The sequence below is a fragment of the Eptesicus fuscus genome, chromosome 21 (assembly GCF_027574615.1).
Source record: "Eptesicus fuscus isolate TK198812 chromosome 21, DD_ASM_mEF_20220401, whole genome shotgun sequence".
In the NCBI taxonomy this organism is placed as follows: domain Eukaryota; kingdom Metazoa; phylum Chordata; class Mammalia; order Chiroptera; family Vespertilionidae; genus Eptesicus; species Eptesicus fuscus.
This window is the reverse complement of record NC_072493.1, coordinates 49,790,346-49,812,257: the sequence shown is the minus strand read 5'-3', so window position 1 is coordinate 49,812,257 and position 21,912 is coordinate 49,790,346. Positions and strand designations below refer to the sequence as shown.

The 21,912-nt window shown below is 44.5% G+C and overlaps 2 protein-coding genes across 2 annotated transcripts; both read right to left on the bottom strand.

Moving 5' to 3' along the window:
* Positions 1-7,349: 7,349 nt before the first annotated feature.
* On the bottom strand, positions 7,350-8,960 carry LOC129147568 (zinc finger protein OZF-like). Its single transcript, XM_054710109.1, has one exon. It carries the CDS (start codon positions 8,958-8,960, stop codon positions 7,350-7,352), a length of 1,611 nt encoding a protein of 536 aa, XP_054566084.1.
* A 1,533-nt stretch (positions 8,961-10,493) lies between these two features.
* LOC129147567 (zinc finger protein 664-like) lies at positions 10,494-20,202 on the bottom strand. Its single transcript, XM_054710108.1, has 4 exons — positions 19,204-20,202; positions 18,952-19,122; positions 10,821-10,940; positions 10,494-10,607 (listed from the first exon to the last, which is right to left on the bottom strand). The coding sequence occupies exons 1-4, from the start codon at positions 20,200-20,202 to the stop codon at positions 10,494-10,496; spliced, it is 1,404 nt and encodes a 467-aa protein (XP_054566083.1).
* Positions 20,203-21,912: the final 1,710 nt, after the last annotated feature.

Sequence of the window (21,912 nt, the reverse complement as noted above, 5' to 3'; positions counted from 1 at the left end):
TATTCCCTAATCATCTTCGTTTCCAAAATTCTACCCCACCACCTCTGTAATGTAAATCTCTCTTACCCTTCTGCCCTCTCCATGCCAATGGATATTTTGAAGCCCAGAAACATTGATGTAGGCTACCTCCTCTCTATTGATCACTCTAACAGCCCTCAACAACAAAAGGCAGGTGTGCACATAAATTTCCCTGAAGCCCTGGACCAAGAATGTACCACCACAACATGCCATCTTTACAGAAATTAATCTGACATTCCCTATATCATATTTCCAGACATCACCAAAGATGTACTCAACCTTAATTCCCTCTTATGTCAATGTCAGGGCTCTTTAACTGTGAAGACACATGACTACTCCAAGGGCACATCACTCTTTCTCCCACACCTATCTCACACCTGCAATCCCACAGCCTCCATGGTGATCTCCCTGCCTTCCTTCTCATTACTCAGCATGTGTGGTGTAGTGACTGCTTGGAAAAATCAAACAGGATTAAGTCCTACACCAACTGTGAGTGTTCACACTCACTGATTGAAGCAGCCTTGAGTTCTGCCATGGAGGCCAATCTCCCTGATTCTGTTTTCCTTCAACCTCAGTTACCGAGAACCACATCAGATCTCAGATATCCAGACGCCATTTCCACTGGAACTGCACCCGATGTCCCTTTACCAGTCACAGACTTCAGTCCTCACGTCCCATCACCTAAGGCCCCTTAGCCCATGCCCAGTGAGTCTCACAGATGCCCATTCATGCCACTCAGAAAATCTGCCAGAGTTACGACAACACCCCAGACTAAAGCTCACAACACTATGCTGGTGTGTGTTTAACAAGTAAATAGGCAACAGCTGCAGTCTCATCTTGTTTGACTCACTCTTTGGTCTCCAATTAAAAGAAAGAAAGTAATCTACAACCCCAACCTGGTCCCTACATCCCAAAACATTTTAGAAAAGTTTTTATTCTGAACGGCTCCTCAGAATCTCAGTCTCATGAACTGCTCCCTGAATTATCAGAAACCCTAACAGGTAAAATATAGAACTTTTGGTATCCCCAAATAACATTACAGTTCCTAATAGGAATATCTGCATCTCAGCTGATGGTCCTTACATACCTCCAGCTGCCAAATGCAAACCTTCACATCATCCCTGACTATTACCTCTCTCTCAACCTCCAAATTAGGTAATCCAGGTGGCCACACCTAAAACACTAATGCAGAATTCAACTGCTTGTTTCAGCTCCACAACCACCATCATGGGCCAGTCACCTTCACATTCACCAAGGCTAACACAGCGGCTTCCATCCTAGTCTTTTACCGCCTCAACCCCATCTATATTGTTCATGATGCTACAGCCATGGAGAGTCCAATGAGACCTCGGTCACATGACTTGCGGCTACTGCTCCAAACCTCCCATTGTTCCCATCACCTGCAGAACACACTTCCAACATGTCACAATTCCTGTCCTTTGTTACCAGTTACTAATGTAAAAAAAACTCTTTCTGGTTCCTGAATGAGCAAAGTATTCAATCAAAGTTGTTACATATACAGGACGCTATGCCTGAAAAAAAAAAACCACTCACATCCCATTCCACTGGTTGCCAACAAAAGGAACCATTCATATGACACTAGACCTGGACTTAGAATTCTGGGCTTGGTGTGTCATCAAGGTCCCCAGGTCCCAGGTGTAGAAGAGTGGCTGGATAGTTACAGGACCCCACTACCTCAGAGGACACAAGAGTGTGATGCCCTGAAATCAGCACCACAACCCAGTCCCCCTAAGCACTTCTGCATGGGCAGAAAACTTAGGGCCTGCACCCACGGCCTGGACCCAGGGGCTCAGGCTCCTCAGGGCCCTGGCCCAGACCCGGGGCCAGGTGATGCCTGCATCCCTCAGGGCTTTCATAGAATTTCTCCTTCCCGTCCCTGAATACTATCCTCTCTCTTCTAGTCTGTTCTTCGTCTGGGCAGTTTTGAGAAAATTTAGAACCCTAACTCACACTTGGTCCCAGTTTAGTTCACAGCCACTGATGGCAGCAGCTTCCTGAAAATGAAGTAAAACTCCTCACACAAAACTGAGCTTCATCTTCTTTGTTGCCTTTACGCATAAAACAGGCCAAGGTTTCCCCAAATCTCCCTCCTCAGTTGCATCACCACGGCCTTACAAGGTGGCTTTTCAGCCTGTCACCCTCTCCAAACCAGTCACACCATGAGGCACCTTCAAGCAACTCACTGTTCCGGTGGCTCTGAGACCTGGGCTGCAGGACGGGACAGGCACCCACACCCAAGGCTGGTGGCCAGATGAGGTGAGGCTGGGTTGAAATTTGGAAGCAGAAAGTAGTTTGGGGGGCACAGAGTACTCAATCCCAGCTTGTTGTAACTCAACCAGCCTCAGACACTGCGGGGACACTGCCTCTGAGGCCTCATGATTCTGGAGCCTCTGATTCTGTGAACACACTGCAAAGCTCAAATTCACCACCACGTCAAGATCCAACCAATGAGCACAGTGATCAGGCTCCTGACCTGGGCTTTCATTGGATGAATCCAGCCTTCCTTAGCGCATGGCCCTTTGGGTAATGTAGCAATCTAGTCTTCCATTGGGCACTACGATCCCAATTACTCACTGCCCATTGAGAATATTGTTCTGTGGCATCCAAGTGACACTGGGAACTGGAAACATTAGGTTTTAGAGGCTGGTCAAAAGTTTCTGCGGAGTGTAGTTTACAAAACTAAACTCTTGTTTGGAACCATTATTTCAGAATCTGCAACGCTTAGAATGCTCCCTCAGGTGAAAAGTATATTTCAATTATTCCTGAAGACTACAAATGTTATGGATAAATATATGTAAAAGCATTTTAACTGACTTTTAAAGTGAGAAGGAGAGTAACACAGATTAGCTTCCTCTGACATGACCCCTAATGGGATGCAGCTCATTACCATAGCAGGTGTCCTCAAATAAGCACTGAACTGGCAAACATTCCGTGCATAGCACTACGATCAACAAACTGAGCCACTCAAGACTGGGTATCAATCTTTTTACCTGAAAATATGACATTATTAAGAGAAAATCAGGCTATGAGAGAATATACATAATCTTATCCTACTCATTTAAAAAGAAAATTTAAAAGCACACATAGGCCAACACATTGACATTTCCTACATTGTTTGTATGTCTGCGGTCAGTACACAATGTCAAGCTCAGCAGCTAACAGTTACTGAATGTTTTACTACAGGTGCCAGGCCTTGGATTCAAGGCTTTACCTTCATTATTGTTTCATTTAATTCTCTCTGCAACCTGAGATGGTTCAAACATCGATTTAATGGGGAGGAAATCCAAGCTTTGAGACACAAAGAAAATTGACTGATTGTAGAGTTAATAAAGGCAGAGCTGGAAGTCAAACCCATGTGTCTCTAACAGAGCTCTGGCTTCTAATGTTAGGCTCTGCTGCCTCCTAGAGGGTAGCATATGGGATGGGGCACCTTTAGGACCAGCTAGATGTTATAATGTGTTACAATCAGTCCCAAATTTTAGTGGCTTAAAGTAAAGAAGATATCTTTCTTGTTCATAGCACATGAACACCCTGGTTCTTCTGGAAGCAGCATAAAGAAGCTTTGAACATGTGGGATCCTGCTGGGTGTTCTCAGAGATGGACAGAGAGGGCGGCTATCTCACTGGTCCCAGACTCTTCTCTTAGAGGTGACAGGCTGTACTCCCACCACATTTCATTGGTCAAAGCATAACACTGGCTGCAGCCAACATCAGGGTGTCAGTAGCAGAACCTGACCTACTTGATGGGCCCCAGTAAGGTGACCCCGTGGTGGCAGCCTCTTTTGGGGGATTGTGCAGGGGCAACAGAGAGGAGTAGGAATTGGTAGGAAATGACAGTGGAAGTTAGGATGGTTTTACATCCTCCTCATCCACCGAGACTTTGTCCCCCAGCTTCCACAAAGCCAATATTTACTGGAGTGAACTTCAGTAAAGGGAGTTTGGTCAGATGTCATTGGCAGAAAACTCAGAACCGACTGCTGACTGTGTTCCTGGGGAAATAAATCCCTGCTGTCTCGCTTCCCCCACTGCGGAACCCACATGTTAAAAGAGCAGATTGGGAAGAGGATAGGAGTCAACGAATCCTGGCACTATATTCGATTCACATCAGTAACGACCTTGCCTCCAAGCCTCTTTGTCATTTGCAGTGCCCAGGTGAGTGCGCCATCAGGTGGGGCTGATTGGGAAAACGCTGACATTAACACCCGTAGTGATCCTGTGTTTTCCTTTCATCCTGTGCAGGAACCGGTGCTAAATGTGGTCCCTTCAGGTTTTCCCCATCCCCACTGCAGAGAGCACTGAGCCTGTATTGCCTCGTGGCCCCAGTGATACCGGGAGGCCATGCACACTCAGTTGATGACCATAGATTGGAGGTCCGGGAGTCATGGTCCCAGCAGCCCAGGCACCTTCCTCTATTAGGTGGCAGCTGAGATTTCCCAGGGTAAGGGGGTGACCTGCTCTCCAGGGATTAGGAACCCAATGGACCCTCAGTGCTCTCCAGGGCTATCCAGTTCCTCCTTCGCAAAGGGGACACAGGAGCCCAGGAACTTTCCCCCTATACTATCCCTCATATGCACCCACCCATTTATTCATTTCCAGGAACCAGGATCCTCCATCATCCTCAAAGGCCTAGAGTCTTCCCAAAACAGCACCTCCACACTCTATAAAACAATTGTCCTTCAGTACTCAAAACCAATGGTTCCATGTGGCAAAGGAGTCACTTGAGTCACTGACGAGTGTGGGAAGTTGAAGCAGATGTCTTAAATGCTGCGCAGTCCTCCTTCGGTTAAAATGATAAATTTATTTAAACAATTTGAAAAAGATTCTCAGCAGATAATTTTAAAAGGCAGATAAATACAGTACAAAGAATTGTATAAAAAATGTTCACCATAAAATATTACTCAGTAGATGGAATTAAAAGTAGAGCAAGTTAACATGATATGCATTTCTGGGGTTACTATTTAAAAAGGTTAACCATGGTATGCCCAAGCAGGGTAACAGAAAATTTGTGATTTTTATATACTGTGGGTTAGTGTAAGCCAAAGAGAATGACCATTTTGGGTCACAGTTCTGCATATCTTAAATGAAAACATTCACCTACACAACAGTGTGATAAGCAAAACATATGTCTATATAGAGAACTGAGTGCAAATATTCCTAGAAGAGTTATGTATAATATGCCAAACCTGGAAATAACAAAAAACAGAGCAACTAATAAAATGGTAATTCACAGAATCCAGTACTACTCAGCAATAAAAAAAATTAACTCTTCACCCAAGCATTTGTATTGAATCTCAAAATGATTGTGTGGCATGGAGGAAACCAGTATCTGTTAAAATGTACACATCAAATAGTGCCTATTAAACTATGAACAGTATGAACTATTCTATTTAAAGAATGGAAAATTCCTGAGTGAATGGAGGGCCAGAAAAGGCAGAAAGATAGATTATAAGAGGAAGGTAGGAAAACAGTGGGTGTGACAAAAGAAGGTATAGAGTTATTGGTATGGAATATAACACAATAATTAATAATAATACAGGAATATACTCTGACCCAGCCAGTGTCCTCAGTTGGTTGGGTGTCATCCCATTCCTGGAGAGGTCTCTGGTTTGATTCCAGGTCAGTGAACATCCCCAAATGGATTTCCAGTTGTGGCGTGCAGGAGGCAGCAGATCTATGTTTACCTCTCTCTTCAATGGTCCTACTTTTTCTCTCCCAAAAAATGGATAAAATTATTTTCTAAAATAATTTCTTAAACAATCTCTGTGTTTTCCAGACATACAACTGTGATCACATTATTGCCCCACCCTGTGTGTGAGTTACAGGTGGTTTAAGTCACATGTGACAGTTTCACAGCTTTATCTCTAGGTCAGGGCTCACCAAATAGCACACACGAGAAAGGTGCCCTTTGTTGCATGTCAGTTCTCATTTCCTAGGAGGACCAGCCTTGTCTCAGTGGCAGCAAATGCTGTCAAGCAGGGAAGACTATTGGCACTGGAATCAACAGGAATGCTGACTGGTTACAACAGACACATCCTGGGACTTATTACAGGGTTAACCTTCCTCTAGCTTTGAGGTCTTGCCTGTTGGGCAACAACCTGGAGATGAATATGCTAAGGGGCCAAAGAAAATCACAAAGTCAGGAGATTATTTTCTCTCCTAGTGATGCCAACTTCCAGAAGTCGTGATGGAAGTTCTCTCAGATCATACAAGCCACAGGACATGAAAATATTTGGATTTATGTCCAATAGAGGCACTTTTATCCAGCTTAACTACAGTGTCTGCCATGAATATGAAAACAGTTTTTATCTCCCAAACTAATTCCACCTCTGAGTCTTACAACAAAGGACACCAGCCTATGAAATCACATACATCATGACACATGGCCTCTTCAGAGCACGTGGAGTGTAGTTCCATAAAACATCGCTGATATTTATGTAATACATACTGTGAACAGAGAATGTAATTCATATTGTTCACAGGAGCACAAGAAAGGCCACCTGTTCGGGGCGACCATTGACCTCTACAATAAGAGGCACCAGACAGCACATTAGACCCACAAAGTCATGCACACTTTCTCTCAAGGCCTCGGTCGGCAATACAAAATCAACCAATATAGAACAGAGTGATTTTATGACATCAAGCTGTGCCTTCCAAAGTACAATAAGTTTGACATCACACCATAGTATTCACCTGTCCATGCTGACAGAACACAACTTTCCTTTCAATCATGCCAGGGAGAAAATAGAACCAACAAAATTAAAGTACAAAAAAAAACACACAGAACAAAAAACCACCTTTACATAGAGATCATAAACCACAGCAAAGGATAGCCAGAGGTTTGCAGTCTGATGATTTGGAACCTGAAACACTTCATCACAGCATAATGTGAGACCCACAATGTATCTGAAAGAGGTAGCACTTCTTAGTGGATGAAGTGGGTTCCGGACAAAACCTGGTTCAGGTCAATTCTCTGGTCAGAAATAAAGGAATGAAGATTCATCCAGGAGCTCAGAATATTCATAACTTTCTCAAGCACATACAGGGGTGGGGACAGATTCACACTCGTCAGGTGAGCCAGGGGATATGGGTGAAATATCTTCCAGACAAATTCTTCTATGACATCAGTTTCTATTCCTGAGTAGATTAGCAATTGCAATCTAGTTTCTGAAAGTGTCACTTATACCTTAAACTTAGGAGGCATCTAGCACAGTGTATGTTCTGATAAAGGGGTTTGCATTCAGGTAAATTGGGTAAAATTTTCTCCTCTGGGCTTGTTATTCTGAGTGAGAACGTAAAACATTCCCTGCACATTTAAAGCCTTTTTCCAGTGTGTACTCTCAAATGTTGAATGAGGAAAGATTTAGAGCAAAAAGATTTCCCACATTGAATACACTCATAAGTCCCTTTGCCAGTGTGAACTCTGTGGTGTCGAATGAGATTATAGCTGCTGCTGAAGGACTTCCCACAGTCACTACACTCATACGGCTTTTCTCCAGTGTGAACTCTCTGGTGTTTCATGAGATTGGAATTTTGCCTGAATGATTTTCCACATTCATTACACTTATAAGGTTTTTCTCCAGTGTGGACTCTCTGGTGTATAAGGAGGTGACTGTTGCACCGAAAACATTTCCCACATTCACTACACCCATATGGTTTTTCTCCAGTGTGAACTCTCTTGTGGGTAAAGAGGTTTTGATTGCTCCCAAATGATTTTCCACATTCACTACATTTGTAAGGTTTTTCTCCAGTGTGAACTCTGTGGTGTTGAATGAGATTAGACCTTTTGCTGAAGGACTTCCCACAGTCAATACACTCATATGGTTTTTCTCCAGTGTGAACTCTCTTGTGGATAAAGAGCTCATAATTGCGCCTAAATGATTTCCCACATTCACTACAGTTATATGGTTTTTCTCCAGTGTGAACTCTCTTGTGTTTAGTGAGTTGAGAATTTCCATGAAAAGATTTCCCACATTCACTGCACTCGAATGGTTTTTCTCCAGTGTGAACTCTCTTGTGGGTAAAGAGGTCACAATTGCGCCTAAATGATTTTCCACATTCAGAACATTTGTAAGGTTTTTCTCCAGTGTGAACTCTGTGGTGTCGAATGAAATTAGACCTATTGCTGAAGTACTTCCCACAGTCAATACACTCATATGGTTTTTCTCCAGTATGAACTCTCTTGTGGATAAAGAGCTCATGATTGCGCCTAAATGATTTCCCACATTCACTACAGTTATATGGTTTTTCTCCAGTGTGAACTCTGTGGTGTCGAAGGAGAGTCGAGCTACTGCTGAAGGACTTCCCACAGTCACTGCACTCATATGGTTTTTCCCCAGTGTGAACTCTCATGTGGGTAAAGAGGTGATGATTGCCCCTAAATGATTTCCCACATTCACTACAGTTATATGGTTTAACTCCAGTGTGAACGCTCTTGTGTTTAGTCAGTTTAGAGTTTTCAGGAAAAGATTTCCCACATTCACTACCCTCAAATGGTTTTTCTCCAGTGTGAACTCTCTTGTGGATAAAGAGGTAATAATTGTGCCTAAATGATTTCCCACATTCACTACATTTGTAAGGTTTTTTCCCAGTGTGAACTCTGTGGTGTTTAATGAGGGAAGACCTTTGATTGACAGACTTCCCACAGTCAGCACATGGATAGGACTTTTCTCCAGTGTGAACTCTCCTATGTCTATTGTGGTTAAAGGTACATCTGAAAGCGTTCTCATATGTATTATATTCATATTTTACTTCTCCAGAGCTGAAGTCCTGATGTTGAACAAGGTTCTGGTTGGGGCTGTCAGCTTTGTCACATTCATCCCATTGGTGATGCCTTTTTCTATTGAGAAATTCCTCTGAAATCTCACTGCCACTGTGTGGCTCCTCAGTGTTCAGGGGGGCCTGGTGCTGGAGAAACCCTGACATTGCTGGAAAGTCTCCCCGAACCTCCCTACGGGTGGAACCCAGCTGTGATAAGTAGAAGATGAACCTGGTCACAAACGAGGCCCTGTCCACGATTCCTTTCAAGAGCTTCTCTCCATTGGCTTCCCCCTGTTGCTGATGAGGGTTTGCATTGAAACCGAAGTCTCTCACACATGCATTGGAGAAGAAGGCTTTCTGCTCAAAATCTGATGCTTGTGACTCCGTCAGGTGCAGAATATCTTTGAACACAGAGAAACACCTCCTGCAGAGATGGGTCCTCTGGGTGGCTGGAATTGTCCTAGAAACAGTGACCTGTGACTCTGCTTCTATTGATACACTCTGCTCAGAACACACCTCCTCATCATCCGTTTTATGCCCACAACCTGAAAACAGAAAAATGGTGATGAAATGAATGTCGACTATGGTGACAGGGAGAAGTCTCATTACAAAAGTGTGTCGCACATAACATGTTGGTGCCATGAAATTGTCAGACAGCAAAATATCTGAAGGAGACATTGATAAGATGCTGCTCTGAAGATCAGGGCCTCTGAAGATCACCATACAGGGAAGACCTCAAACAAAATATGAAACAAACATGGCAAGCACCACATGGAACAGATCCTGGATCATCTGCTCAAGAGTCTGCTAATAGTGTTCAACAAGGTTTGTCTGATGGTGACATGCGCCAACTGTTCAGAAAGTTGGCTACAACTTATTCCAGCTAAAATTCAAGAAACGAGAAGCTTGTGTCAGCGTAGAGTGAAACACTTCTGTGAACCTCAAAGCACATATGCCTGCCAACATTTAAAAATACTGTAGCCCTAAATGGTTTGGCTGAGTAGATACAGCATTGGCCTGGGTACTGAAGGGCTCCAGGTAGATTCCGGTCAAGGGCATGTACCTTGGTTGCAGATACATCCTCAGTACGGGGTGTGAAGGAGGCACCTGATTGATTTTTCTAACTTTTCTATCCTTCTCACTTTCTCTCTGTAAAAAATTCAATTAAATATATTTTTTCAAAAAAAGAAAGGAAAAAACTGCATATAGAGTAGTTCAGAGGAACAGGTGATGGAAAAGGGAAGACGGTGAAGGTGGCCAGATCCCAGGAAGGCTCAGATAAAAAGATAAGTCAGTGAGTGTCAAACATGGGAATGAAAAGGTAGAAAAGAGCTGCTGCCAGTGGCACCTAAACCGAAACTTGTTGGACATGAAGACATTCCTGGTATGATCTAAACACCATCCTTATGTCATACCTCCCCCAGCTGCAACTCAGGAGGGCCAGGCAACCCTATGTCATCCTATATGTTCACCTTGTGAAAAAACAGCTTTCTCCTTGCACCTTCCACAGTACAAGCATGTAGAACAATAATATTCTGAGTTGTATTGAAACACAACAGAGGTGAGTAGCCAGCACTGACCTGAGTAAGACAGCATGCAGTAGAATTGAGGCAACAGAATGTTACAAACAATGGAAGGAGGTCTTACAAGAACCACCCATGGTTCATGCAAGTAAAGACCATCACCTGGCACAGGCAGTCACAAAGAGCCTTTAGCTGGAGGAATGGTGCAGAAGTGGAAGCCATGCATGTGGACATAGAAAAGCTTGGGCCCATTAAGCTTTTTGCAACAATCATGACTCAGAGACACTTCCTGCACCATTTGAGGCAATGGGTGTGAGGGATATCATGGAGTCCTTTGCTCAGTTCTCTCCAAAACTCAGCACTCACAGCCACAGTACAATTGACAGGACAATGGGGTAAACAGGTACATCCCATGGTTTGGCTGTTAAAGCAACATCCGGAGAAGAAAGGAAGACAGGACGTCACCTCAGGACACTAGGAGAGATGTGAAGGTCTTACCTACAGATGAGACCAGGGCAAAAGCTTCTACCATCATCTTGCAGTAGAGAAGTCTCTGAGCCTCATCAAGGAGCCGCCACTCCTCCTCAGAGAAGGTGATGGCCACGTCCTCAAAGTTCATCTCCTGTCACAATTGGCACAGTTCAGTCCATCATGAGTACTTCTCCTAGGATTTCATGTTCATAAAATTCCCTAATGTCCACATCCATCTGCTCCCTCACCACCCCACCTCAGAAAAGATACCAGGCCTTGGTCCAGTCAAAGCCATTCTCTCCTTCTGTTCTAGTTGATGCTGTGTATTCCCCCACAATTAAGGGCAAATAACCTTGTAGATAATACCTCTGCTCTGTTACTCACATGTAGACCACACCCCTTTTCAATACCGTGGGTGTCATGAACATAGGCAGGGAGAGATGGTGTGCATAAGGAGACTGTGAATGATTTGACACTGCGCTTGACAGGCAATCAGCTTGTTGTCTCCAGATTCAGGGTTTCACAACATTATGGTATCATTTCTCAAACTTTTGAACCTAATCCCAAGGTGCTGAAGTCATCACTTTGCACTACCTGCTGCACATAATTCTTTGAACCACACTTCTCTCACACAGCTGCATTCCCAAAGGCACAACTTCAAAGGTAACATAAATGTGCCATAATGACCACAGTTTATTTCCTAATCATCTTCTTTTCCAAAATTCTACCCCACCACCTCTGTAATGTAAATCTCTCTTACCCTTCTCCCCTCTCCATGCCAATGGATAATTTCAAGCCCAGAAACATTGATGTACGCTACCTCCTTCCTGTTGATCACTGTAACAGCCCTCAACAACAAAAGGTGGTGTGCACATAAATTTTCCTGAAGCTCTGGACCAGGAATGTACCACAACAACATGGCCTCTTTACAGAAATTCATCTGACATTCCCCATATTATATTTCCAGACATCACCAAAGATGGACTCAACCTTAATTCTCTCTTATGTCAATGTCAGGGCTCTTTAATTATAAAGACAAATGAATACTCCAAGGGCACATCACTCTTTCTCCCACACCTATCTCACACCTGCAATCCCACAGCCTCCATGGTGATCTCCTTGCCTTCCTTATCATTACTCAGCATGTGTGGTGCAGTGACTGCTTGGAAAAATCAAACAGGATTAAGTCCTACACCAATTGTGAGTGTTCACACTCACTGATTGAAGCAGCCTTGAGTTCTGCCATGGAGGCCAACCTCCCTGATTCTGTTTTCCTTCAACCTCAGTTACTAAGAACCGCATCAGATCTCAGATATCCAGACGCCATTTCCACTGGAGCTGCACCCGATGTCCCTTTACCAGTCACACACTTCAGCCCTCACGTCCCATCACCTAAGGCCCCTTAGCCCATGCCCAGTGAGTCTCACAGATGCCCATTCATGCCACTCAGCAAATCTGCCAGACTTACGACAACACCCCAGACTAAGGCTCACAACACTATGCTGGTGTGTGTTTAACAAGTAAATAGGCAACAGCTGCAGTCTCATCTTGTTTGACTCACTCTTTGGTCTCCAATTAAAAGAAAGAAAGTAATCTACAACCCCAACCTGGTCCTACATCCCGAACAACATTTTAGAGAAGTTTTTATTCTGAACTGCTCCTCAGAATTTCAGAGTCTCATGAACTGCTCCCTGAATTATCAGAAACCCTAACAGGTAAAATATAGAAGTTTTGGTATCCCCAAATAACAGTACAGTTCCTAATAGGAATATCTGCATCTCAGATGATGGTCCTTACATACCTCCAGCTGCCAAATGCAAACCTTCACATCATCCCTGACTCTTACCTCTCTCTCAACCTCCAAATTAGGTAATCCAGGTGGCCACACCTAAAACACTAATGCAGAATTCAACTGCTTATTTCAGCTCCACAACCACCATCATGGGCCAGTTACCATCACACTCACTGAGATGAACACAGCGGCTTCCATCCTAGTCTTTTACCACCTCCACCCCATCTATATTATTCATGATGCTGCAGCCATGGAGAGTCCAATGAGACCTCGGTCACATGACTTGCCCCTACTGCTCCACACCTCCCATTGTTCCCATTACCTGCAGAACACACTTCCAACATGTCACAATTCCTGTCCTTTTTTACCAGTTACTAATTTAAAAAAAAAAAAACTCTTTTTGGTTCCTGAATGAGCAAAGAATTCAATCAAAGTTGTTACATATACAGGATGCTATGTCTGAAAAAAAAACAAAAAACACACTCACATCCCATTCCACTGGTTGCCAACAAAAGTAACCATTCATATGACACTAGACCTGGACTTAGAATTCTGGGCTTTGTGTGTCACCAAGGTCCCCAGGTCCCAGGTGTAGAAGAGTGGCTGGATAGTTCCAGGACTCCACTACCTCAGAGGACACAAGAGTGTGAGGCCCTGAAATCAGCACCACAACCCAGTCCCCCTAAGCGCTTCTGCATGTGCAGAATACTTAGGCCTTGCACGCACGGCCTGGAACCTCGGGCTCAGGCTCCTCAGGGCCCTGGCCCAGCACCGGAGCCGGGTGATGCATGCATCCCTCAGGGCTTTCATAGAATTTCTCCTTCCCGTCCCTGCCTACTATCCTCTCTCTTCTAGTCTGTTCTTCGTCTGGGCAGTTTTGAGAAAATTTAGAACCCTAACTCACACTTGGTCCCACTTTAGTTCACAGCCATTGATGGCAGCAGCTTCCTGAAAATGAAGTAAAACTCCTCACACAAAACTTAGCTTCATCTTCTGTGTTGCCTTTACGCATAAAACAGGCCAAGGTTTCCCCAAATCTCCCTCCTCAGTCGCTCCACCACGGCCTCACAAGGTGGCTTTTCAGACTGTCACCCTCTCCAACCCAGTCACACCATGAGGCACCTTCAAGCAACTCACTGTTCTGGTGGCTCTGAGACCTGGGCTGCAGGACGGGACAGGCACCCACACCCAAGGCTGGAGGCCAGATGAGGTGAGGCTGGGTTGAAATTTGGAAGCAGAAAGTAGTTTGGGGGCACGGAGTACTCAATCGCAGCCTGTTGTAACTCAACCAGCCTCAGACACTGCGGGGACACTGCCTCTGAGGCCTCGTGATTCTGGAGCCTCTGATTCTGTGAACACACTGCAAAGCTCAAATTCACCACCAAGTCAAGATCCAACCAATGAGCACAGTGATCAGGCTCCTGTCCTGGGCTTTCATTGGATGAATCCAGCCTTCCTTAGAGCATGGCCCTTTGGGTAATGTAGCAATCTAGCCTCCCATGGGGCACTACGATCCCAATTACTCACTGCCCATTGAGAATATTGTTCTGGGGCATCCAAGTGACACTAGGAACTGGCAATGTTAGGTTTTAGAGGCTGGTCAAAAGTTTCTGGGGAGTGTAGTCTACAAAACTAAACTCTTCTTTGGAACCATTATTTCAGAATCTGCAACGCTTAGAATGCTCCCTCAGGTGAAAAAAATATTTTAATTATTCCTGAGGACTACAAATGTAATGGATAAATATATGTAAAAGCATTTTAACTGACTTTTAATGTGAGAAGAAGGAGACAAATACAGATTAGCTGCCTGTGACATGACCCCTAATGGGATGCAGCTCATTACCATAGCAGGTGTCCTCAAATAAGCACTGAACTGGCAAACATTCCGTGCATAGCACGACGATCAACAAACTGAGCCACTCAAGACTGGCTATCATTCTTTTAACCTGAAAATATGACATTATTAAGAGAAAAAGCAGGCTATGAGAGAATATACATAATCTTATCCTACTCGTTTAAAAAGAAAATTTAAAAGCACATGTAGGCCAACACATTGACATTTCCTACATTGTTTGTATGTCTGCGGTCAGTACACAATGTCAAGCTCAGCAGCTAACAGTTACTGAATGTTTTACTACAGGTGCCAGGCCTTGGATTCAAGGCTTTACCTTCATTATTGTTTCATTTAATTCTCTCTGCAACCTGAGATGGTTCAAACATCGATTTAATGGGGAGGAAATCCAAGCTCTGAGACACAATGAAAATTGACTGATTGTAGAGTTAATAAAGGCAGAGCTGGAAGTCAAACCCATGTGTCTCTACCAGAGCTCTGGCTTCTAATGTTAGGCTCTGCTGCCTCCTAGAGGGTAGCATATGGGATGGGGCACCTTTAGGACCAGCTAGATGTTATAATGTGTTACAATCAGTCCCAAATTTTAGTGGCTTAAAGTAAAGAAGATATCTTTCTTGTTCATAGCACATGAACACCCTGGTTCTCCTGGAATCAGCATAAAGAAGCATCGAACATGTAGGTTCCTGCTGGGTGTTCTCAGAGATGGACAGAGAGGGCGGCCATCTCACTGGTCCCAGACTCTTCTGTTAGAGGTGACAGGCGGGACTCCCACCACATTTCATTGGTCAAAGCATATCACTGGCTGCAGCCAACATCAGGGTGTCAGTAGCAGAACCTGACCTACTTGATGGGCCCCAGTAAGGTGACCCCGTGGTGCCAGCCTCCTTTGGGGGACTGTGCAGGGGCACCAGAGAGGAGTGGGAATTGGTAGGGAATGACAGTGGAAGTCAGGATGGTTTGCATCCTCCTCATCCACCGAGATTTTGTCCTCCAGCTGCCCCAAAGCCAATATTTACTGGAGTGAACTTCAGTGAAGGGAATTTGGTCAGATGTCATTGGCAGAAAACTCAGAACCCCTTCTGACTGTGACCCAGGGTAAATAAATCCCTGCTGTCTCGCTTCCCACACTGTGGAACCCACATGTTAAAAGAGCAGATTGGGAATAGGACAGGAGTGAACGAATACTGGCACCTATATTAAATTCACATCAGTAACTACCTTGCCTCCAAGCCTCTTTGTGACTTGCAGTGCCCAGGTGAGTGCGCCATCAGGTGGGGCTGATTGGGAAAACGCTGACATTAAGATCCATGGTGATCCTGTGTTTTCCATTCATCCTGTTCAGGAAGCGGTGCTAAATGTGGTCCCTTCAGGTTTTTCCTATCCCCCCTGCAGAGAGCACTGAGCCTGTATTGCCTCGTGGCCCCAGTGATACCGGGAGGCCATGCACACTCAGTAGATGACCATAGATTGGAGGTCCGGGAGTCATGGTCCCAGCAGCCCAGGCACCTTCCTCTATTAGGTGGCAGCTGAGATTTCCCAGGGTAATGGGGTGACCTGCTCTCCAGGGATTAGGAATCCAATGGACCCTCAGTGCTCTGCTGGGCTATTCAGTTCCTCCTTCGCAAAAGGGACACAGGAGCCCAGGAACTTTCCCCTATACTATCTCTCATATGCACCCACCCATTTATTCATTTCCAGGAACCAGGATCTTCCATCATCCTCAAAGGCCTAGAGTCCTCCCAAAAGAGCACCTCCACACTCTATAAAACAATTGTCCTTCAGTACTCAAAACCAATGGTTCCATGTGGCAAAGGAGTCACTTGAGTCACTGAGGAATGTGGGACATTGAAGCAGATGTCTTAAATGCTGCGCAGTCCTCCTTCGGTTAAAATGATAAATTTATTTAAACAATTTGAAAAAGATTCTCAGCAGATAATTTTAAAAGGCAGATAAATACAGTACAAAGAAATGTATAAAAAATGTTCACCGTAAAATATTACTCAGTAGATGGAAATAAAAGTAGAGCAAGTTAACATGATATGCATTTCTCAGGTTACTATTAAAAAACGTTAACCATTGTTTGCCCTTGCAGGGTAACAGAAAATTTGTGATTTTTATATACTGTGGTTAGTGTAAGCCAAAGAGAATGACCATTTTGGGTCACAGTTCTGCATATCTTAAATGAAAACATTCACCTATACAACAGTGTGATAAGCAAAACATATGTCTATATAGAGAACTGAGTGCAAATATTCCCAGAAGAGTTATGTATAATATGCCAAACATGGAAATAACAAAAAACAGAGCAACTAATAAACTGGTAATTCACAGAATCCAGTACTACTCGGCAATAAAACAAATTAACTCTTCACCCAAGCATTTGTATTGAATCTCAAAATGATTGTCTGGCATGGAGGAAACCAGTATCTGTTAAAATGTACACATCAAATAGTGCCTATTGAACTATGAACAGTATGAACTATTCCATTTAAAGAATGCAAAATTTCTGAGTGCATGGAGGGCCAAGAAAGGCCGAAAGAGAGATTATAAGAGGAAGGTAGGAAAACAGTGGGTGTGACAAAAGAAGGTATAGAGTTATTGTATGGAATATAACACAATAATTAATGATAATACAGGAATATACTCTGACCCAGCCAGTGTCCACAGTTGGTTGGGTGTCATCCCATTCCTGGAAAGGTCTCTGGTTTGATTCCCGGTCAGTGAACATCCCCAAATGGATTTCCAGTTGTGGCGTGCAGGAGGCAGCAGATCTATGTTTACCTCTCTCTTCAATGGTCCTACTTTTTCTCTCCCAAAAAAATGGATAAAATTATTTTCTAAAATAATTTCTTTAACAATCTCTGTGTTTTCCAGACATACAACTGTAAGCACATTATTGCCCCACCCTGTGTGTGAGTTACAGGTGGTTTATTTTCATGTGACAGTTTCACAGCTTTATCTCTAGGTCAGGGCTCACCAAATAGCACACACGAGAAAGGTGCCCTTTGTTGCAAGTCCGTTCTCATTTCCTAGGAGGACCAGCCTTGTCTCAGTGGATATCAAATGCTGACAAGCAGGGAAGACTATTGCCATTGGAATCAACGGGAATGCTGACTGGTTACAACAGACACATCCTGGGACTGATTACAGAGTTAACCTTCCTCTAGCTTTGAGGTCTTGCCTGTTGGGCAACAACCTTGAGATGAATATGCTAAGGGGCCAAAGAAAATCACAAAACCAGGAGGTTATTTTGTCTGCTAGTGATGCCAGCTTCAAGAAGTCGTGATGGAAGTTCTCTCAGATCATACAAGCCACAGGACATGAAAATATTTGGATTTATGTCCAATAGAGGCAATTTTATCCAGCTTAACTACAGTGTCTACCATGAATATGAAAACAGTTTTTATCTCCCAAACTAATTCCACCTCTGAGTCTTACAACAAAGGACACCAGCCTATGAAATCACATACATCATGACACATGGCCTCTTCAGAGCACGTGGAGTGTAGTTCCATAAAACATCGCTGATACTTATATAATACATACTGTGAACAGAGAATGTAATTCATCTTGTTCACAGGAGCACAAGAAAGGCCACCTGTTCAGGGCGACCATTGACCTCTACAATAAGAGGCACCAGACAGCACATTAGACCCACAAAGTCATGCACACTTTCTCTCGAGGCCTCGGTCGGCAATACAAAATCAACCAATATTGAACAGAGTGATTTTATGACATCAAGCTGTGCCTTCCAATGTCCAGTAAGTTTGAGATCACACCATAGTATTAACCTGTCCATGCTGACAGAACACAACTTTCCTTTCAATCATCCCAAGGAGAAAATAGAACCAACAAAATTAAAGTACAAAAAAACACACACACAAAAAAACCACTTTTACATAAAGATCATAAACCACAGCAAAGGATAGCAAGAGGTTTGCAGTCTGATGAATTGGAACCTGAAACACTTCATCACAGCATAATGTGAGACCCACAATGTATCTGAAAGAGGTAGCACTTCTTAGTGGATGAAGTGGGTTCCGGACAAAACCTGGATCAGGTCAATTCTCTGGTCAGAAATAAAGGAATGAAGATTCATCCAGGAGCTCAGAATATTCATAACTTTCTCAAGCACATGCAGGGGTGGTGACAGATTCACACTCGTCAGGTGAGCCAGGGGATACGGGTGAAATATCTTCCAGACTAATTCTTCTATGACATCAGTTTCTATTCCTGAGTAGATTAGCAATTGCAATCTAGTTTCTGAAAGTGTCACTTATACCTTTAACGTAGGAGGCATCTACCTCAGTGTATGTTCTGATAAAGGGGCTTGCATTCAGGTAAATTGGGTAAAATTTTCTCCTCTGTGGTTGTTATTCTGAGTGCGAACGTAAAACATTCCCTGCACATTTAAAGCTTTTTTCCAGTGTGTACTCTCAAATGTTGAATGAGGAAAGATTTAGAGCAAAAAGATTTCCCACATTGAATACACTCATAAGTCCCTTTGCCAGTGTGAACTCTGTGGTGTCGAATGAGATTAGAGCTGCTGCTGAAGGACTTCCCACAGTCACTACACTCATATGGCTTTTCTCCAGTGTGAACTTTCTGGTGTTGCATGAAATTGGAATTTTGCCTGAATGATTTTCCACATTCACTACACTTATAAGGTTTTTCTCCAGTGTGAACTCTCTGGTGGATATAGAGGTAATTGTTGCGACGAAAAAATTTCCCACATTCACTACACCCATATGGTTTTTCTCCAGTGTGAACTCTCTTATGGGTAAAGAGGTCTTGATTGCTCCCAAATGATTTTCCGCACTCACTACATTTGTAAGGTTTTTCTCCAGTGTGAACTCTGTGGTGTCGAAGAAGATTAGACCTATTGCTGAAGGACTTCCCACAGTCAATACACTCATATGGTTTTTCTCCAGTGTGAACTCTCTTGTGGATAAAGAGCTCATAATTGCGCCTAAATGATTTCCCACATTCACTACAGTTATATGGTTTTTCTCCAGTGTGAACTCTGTGGTGTTGAATGAGAGTCGAGCTACTGCTGAAGGACTTCCCACAGTCACTACACTCATATGGTTTATCTCCAGTGTGAACTCTCTTGTGGATACAGAGCTCATAATTGCGCCTAAATGATTTCCCACATTCACTACAGTTATATGGTTTTTCTCCAGTGTGAACTCTGTGGTGTCGAAGGAGAGTCGAGCTACTGCTGAAGGACTTCCCACAGTCACTGCACTCATATGGTTTTTCCCCAGTGTGAACTCTCATGTGGGTAAAGAGGTCATAATTGCCCCTAAATGATTTCCCACATTCACTACAGTTATATGGTTTAACTCTAGTGTGAACGCTCTTGTGGATAAAGAGGTCATAATTGCGCCTAAATGATTTCCCACATTCACTACATTTGTAAGGTTTTTTCCCAGTGTGAACTCTGTAGTGTTTGATGAGGGAAGACCTTTGATTGACAGACTTCCCACAGTCAGCACATGGATAGGACTTTTCTCCAGTGTGAACTCTCCTATGTCTATTGTGGTTAAAGGTACATCTGAAAACGTTCTCACATGTATTATATTCATATTTCACGTCTCCAGAACTGAAGTCCGGATGTTGAACAAGGTTCTGGTTGGGGCTGTCAGCTTTGTCACATTCATCCCATTGGTGATGCCTTTTTCTATTGAGAAATTCCTCTGAAATCTCACTACCACTGTGTGGCTCCTCAGTGTTGAGGGTGGCCTGGTGCTGGAGAAACCCTGACATGGCTGGGAAGTCTCCCCGAACCTCCCTACGGGTGGAACCCAGCTCTGATAAGTAGAAGATTAAACTGGTCACAAACGAGGCCCTGTCCACAATTCCTTTCCAGGGCTTCTCTCCACTGACTTCCCCCTGTTGCTGATGAGGGTTTGCACTGAAACCGAAGTCTCTCATACATGCATTGGAGAAGAAGGCTTTCTGCTCAAAATCGGATGCTTGAGACTCCGTCAGGTGCAAAATCTCTTTGAACACAGAGAAACACCTCCTGCACAGATGGGTCCTCTGGGTTGCTGCAGTTGTCCTAGAAACACTGACCTGTGACTCTCCTTCTATTGATACACTCTGCTCAGAACACAGCTGCTCATCATCCGTTTTATGCCCACAACCTGAAAACAGAGAAATGGTGATGAAATGAATGTCGACTATGGTGACAGGGACAAGTCTCATTACAAAAGTGTGTCGCACATAACATGTTGGTGCCATGAAATTGTCAGACAGTAAAATATCTGAAGGAGATATTGATAAGATGCTGCTCTGAAGATCAGGGCCTCTGAAGATCACCATACAGGGAAGACCTCAAACTAAACATGAAGCAATCATGGCAAGCACCACATGGAGCAGATCCTGGATCATCTGCTCAAGAGTCTGCTAATAGTGTTCAACAAGGCTTGTCTGATGGTGACATGTGCCAACTGTTCAGAAAGTTGGCTACAACTTATTCCAGCTAAAATTCAAGAAATGAGAAGCTTGTGTCAGTGTAGAGTGAAACACTTCTGTGAACCTCAAAGCACATATGCCTGCCAATATTTAAAAATACTGCAGCCCTAACCGGTTTGGCTGAGTAGATACAGCATTGGCCTGGGGACTGAAAGGCTCCAGGTAGATTCCGGTCTAGGGCATGTACCTTGGTTGCAGATACATCCTCATTACGGGCTGTGAAGGAGGCACCTGATTGATTTTTCTAACTATTCTATCCTTCTCACTTTCTCTCTGTAAAAAATTCAATTAAATATATTTTTTTAAAAAAATAAAGGGAATCCGGGTGAGACCATATGTCCCTGGATCTGGGTGAGGCCTCGTGCACCTAGGCCCGGGTGAGGCCACGTGCCCCTGGGTCTGGGAGAGCCCAAGCGTCCCTGGGTCCGGGTGAGACCATGTGTCCCTGGATCCGGGTGAGGCCTCGTGCACCTAGGCCCTGGTGAGGCCACGTGCCCCTGGGTCTGGGAGAGGCCAAGCGACCCAGGGTCCGGGTGAAGCCATGTGTCCCTGGATCCGGGTGAGGCCTCGTGCACCTAGGCCCGGGTGAGGCCACGTGCCGCTGGGTCTGGGAGAGGCCAAGCGTCCCTGGGTCCGGGTGAGACCATGTGTCCCTGGATCCGGGTGAGGCCTCGTGCACCTAGGCCCGGGTGAGGCCACGTGCCCCTGGGTCTGGGAGAGACCAAGCATCCCTGGGTCCGGGTGAGACCATGTGTCCCTGGGTCCGGGTGAGGCCTTGTGCACCTAGGCCCGGGTGAGGCCACGTGCCCCTGGGTCTGGGAGAGGCCAAGCGTACCTGGGTACGGGTGAAGCCGGATCCTGGGTCCGGGTGAGGCCGTGTGCCCCTGGATCCATCCGGGTGAGGCTGGGTCCCAGGCCCGGGTGAGGCCACGCGCCCCTTGGATATGGGTGAGGCCACGTGCCCTTTAGTCCGGGTGACGCCGTGCCCCTGGGTCTGGC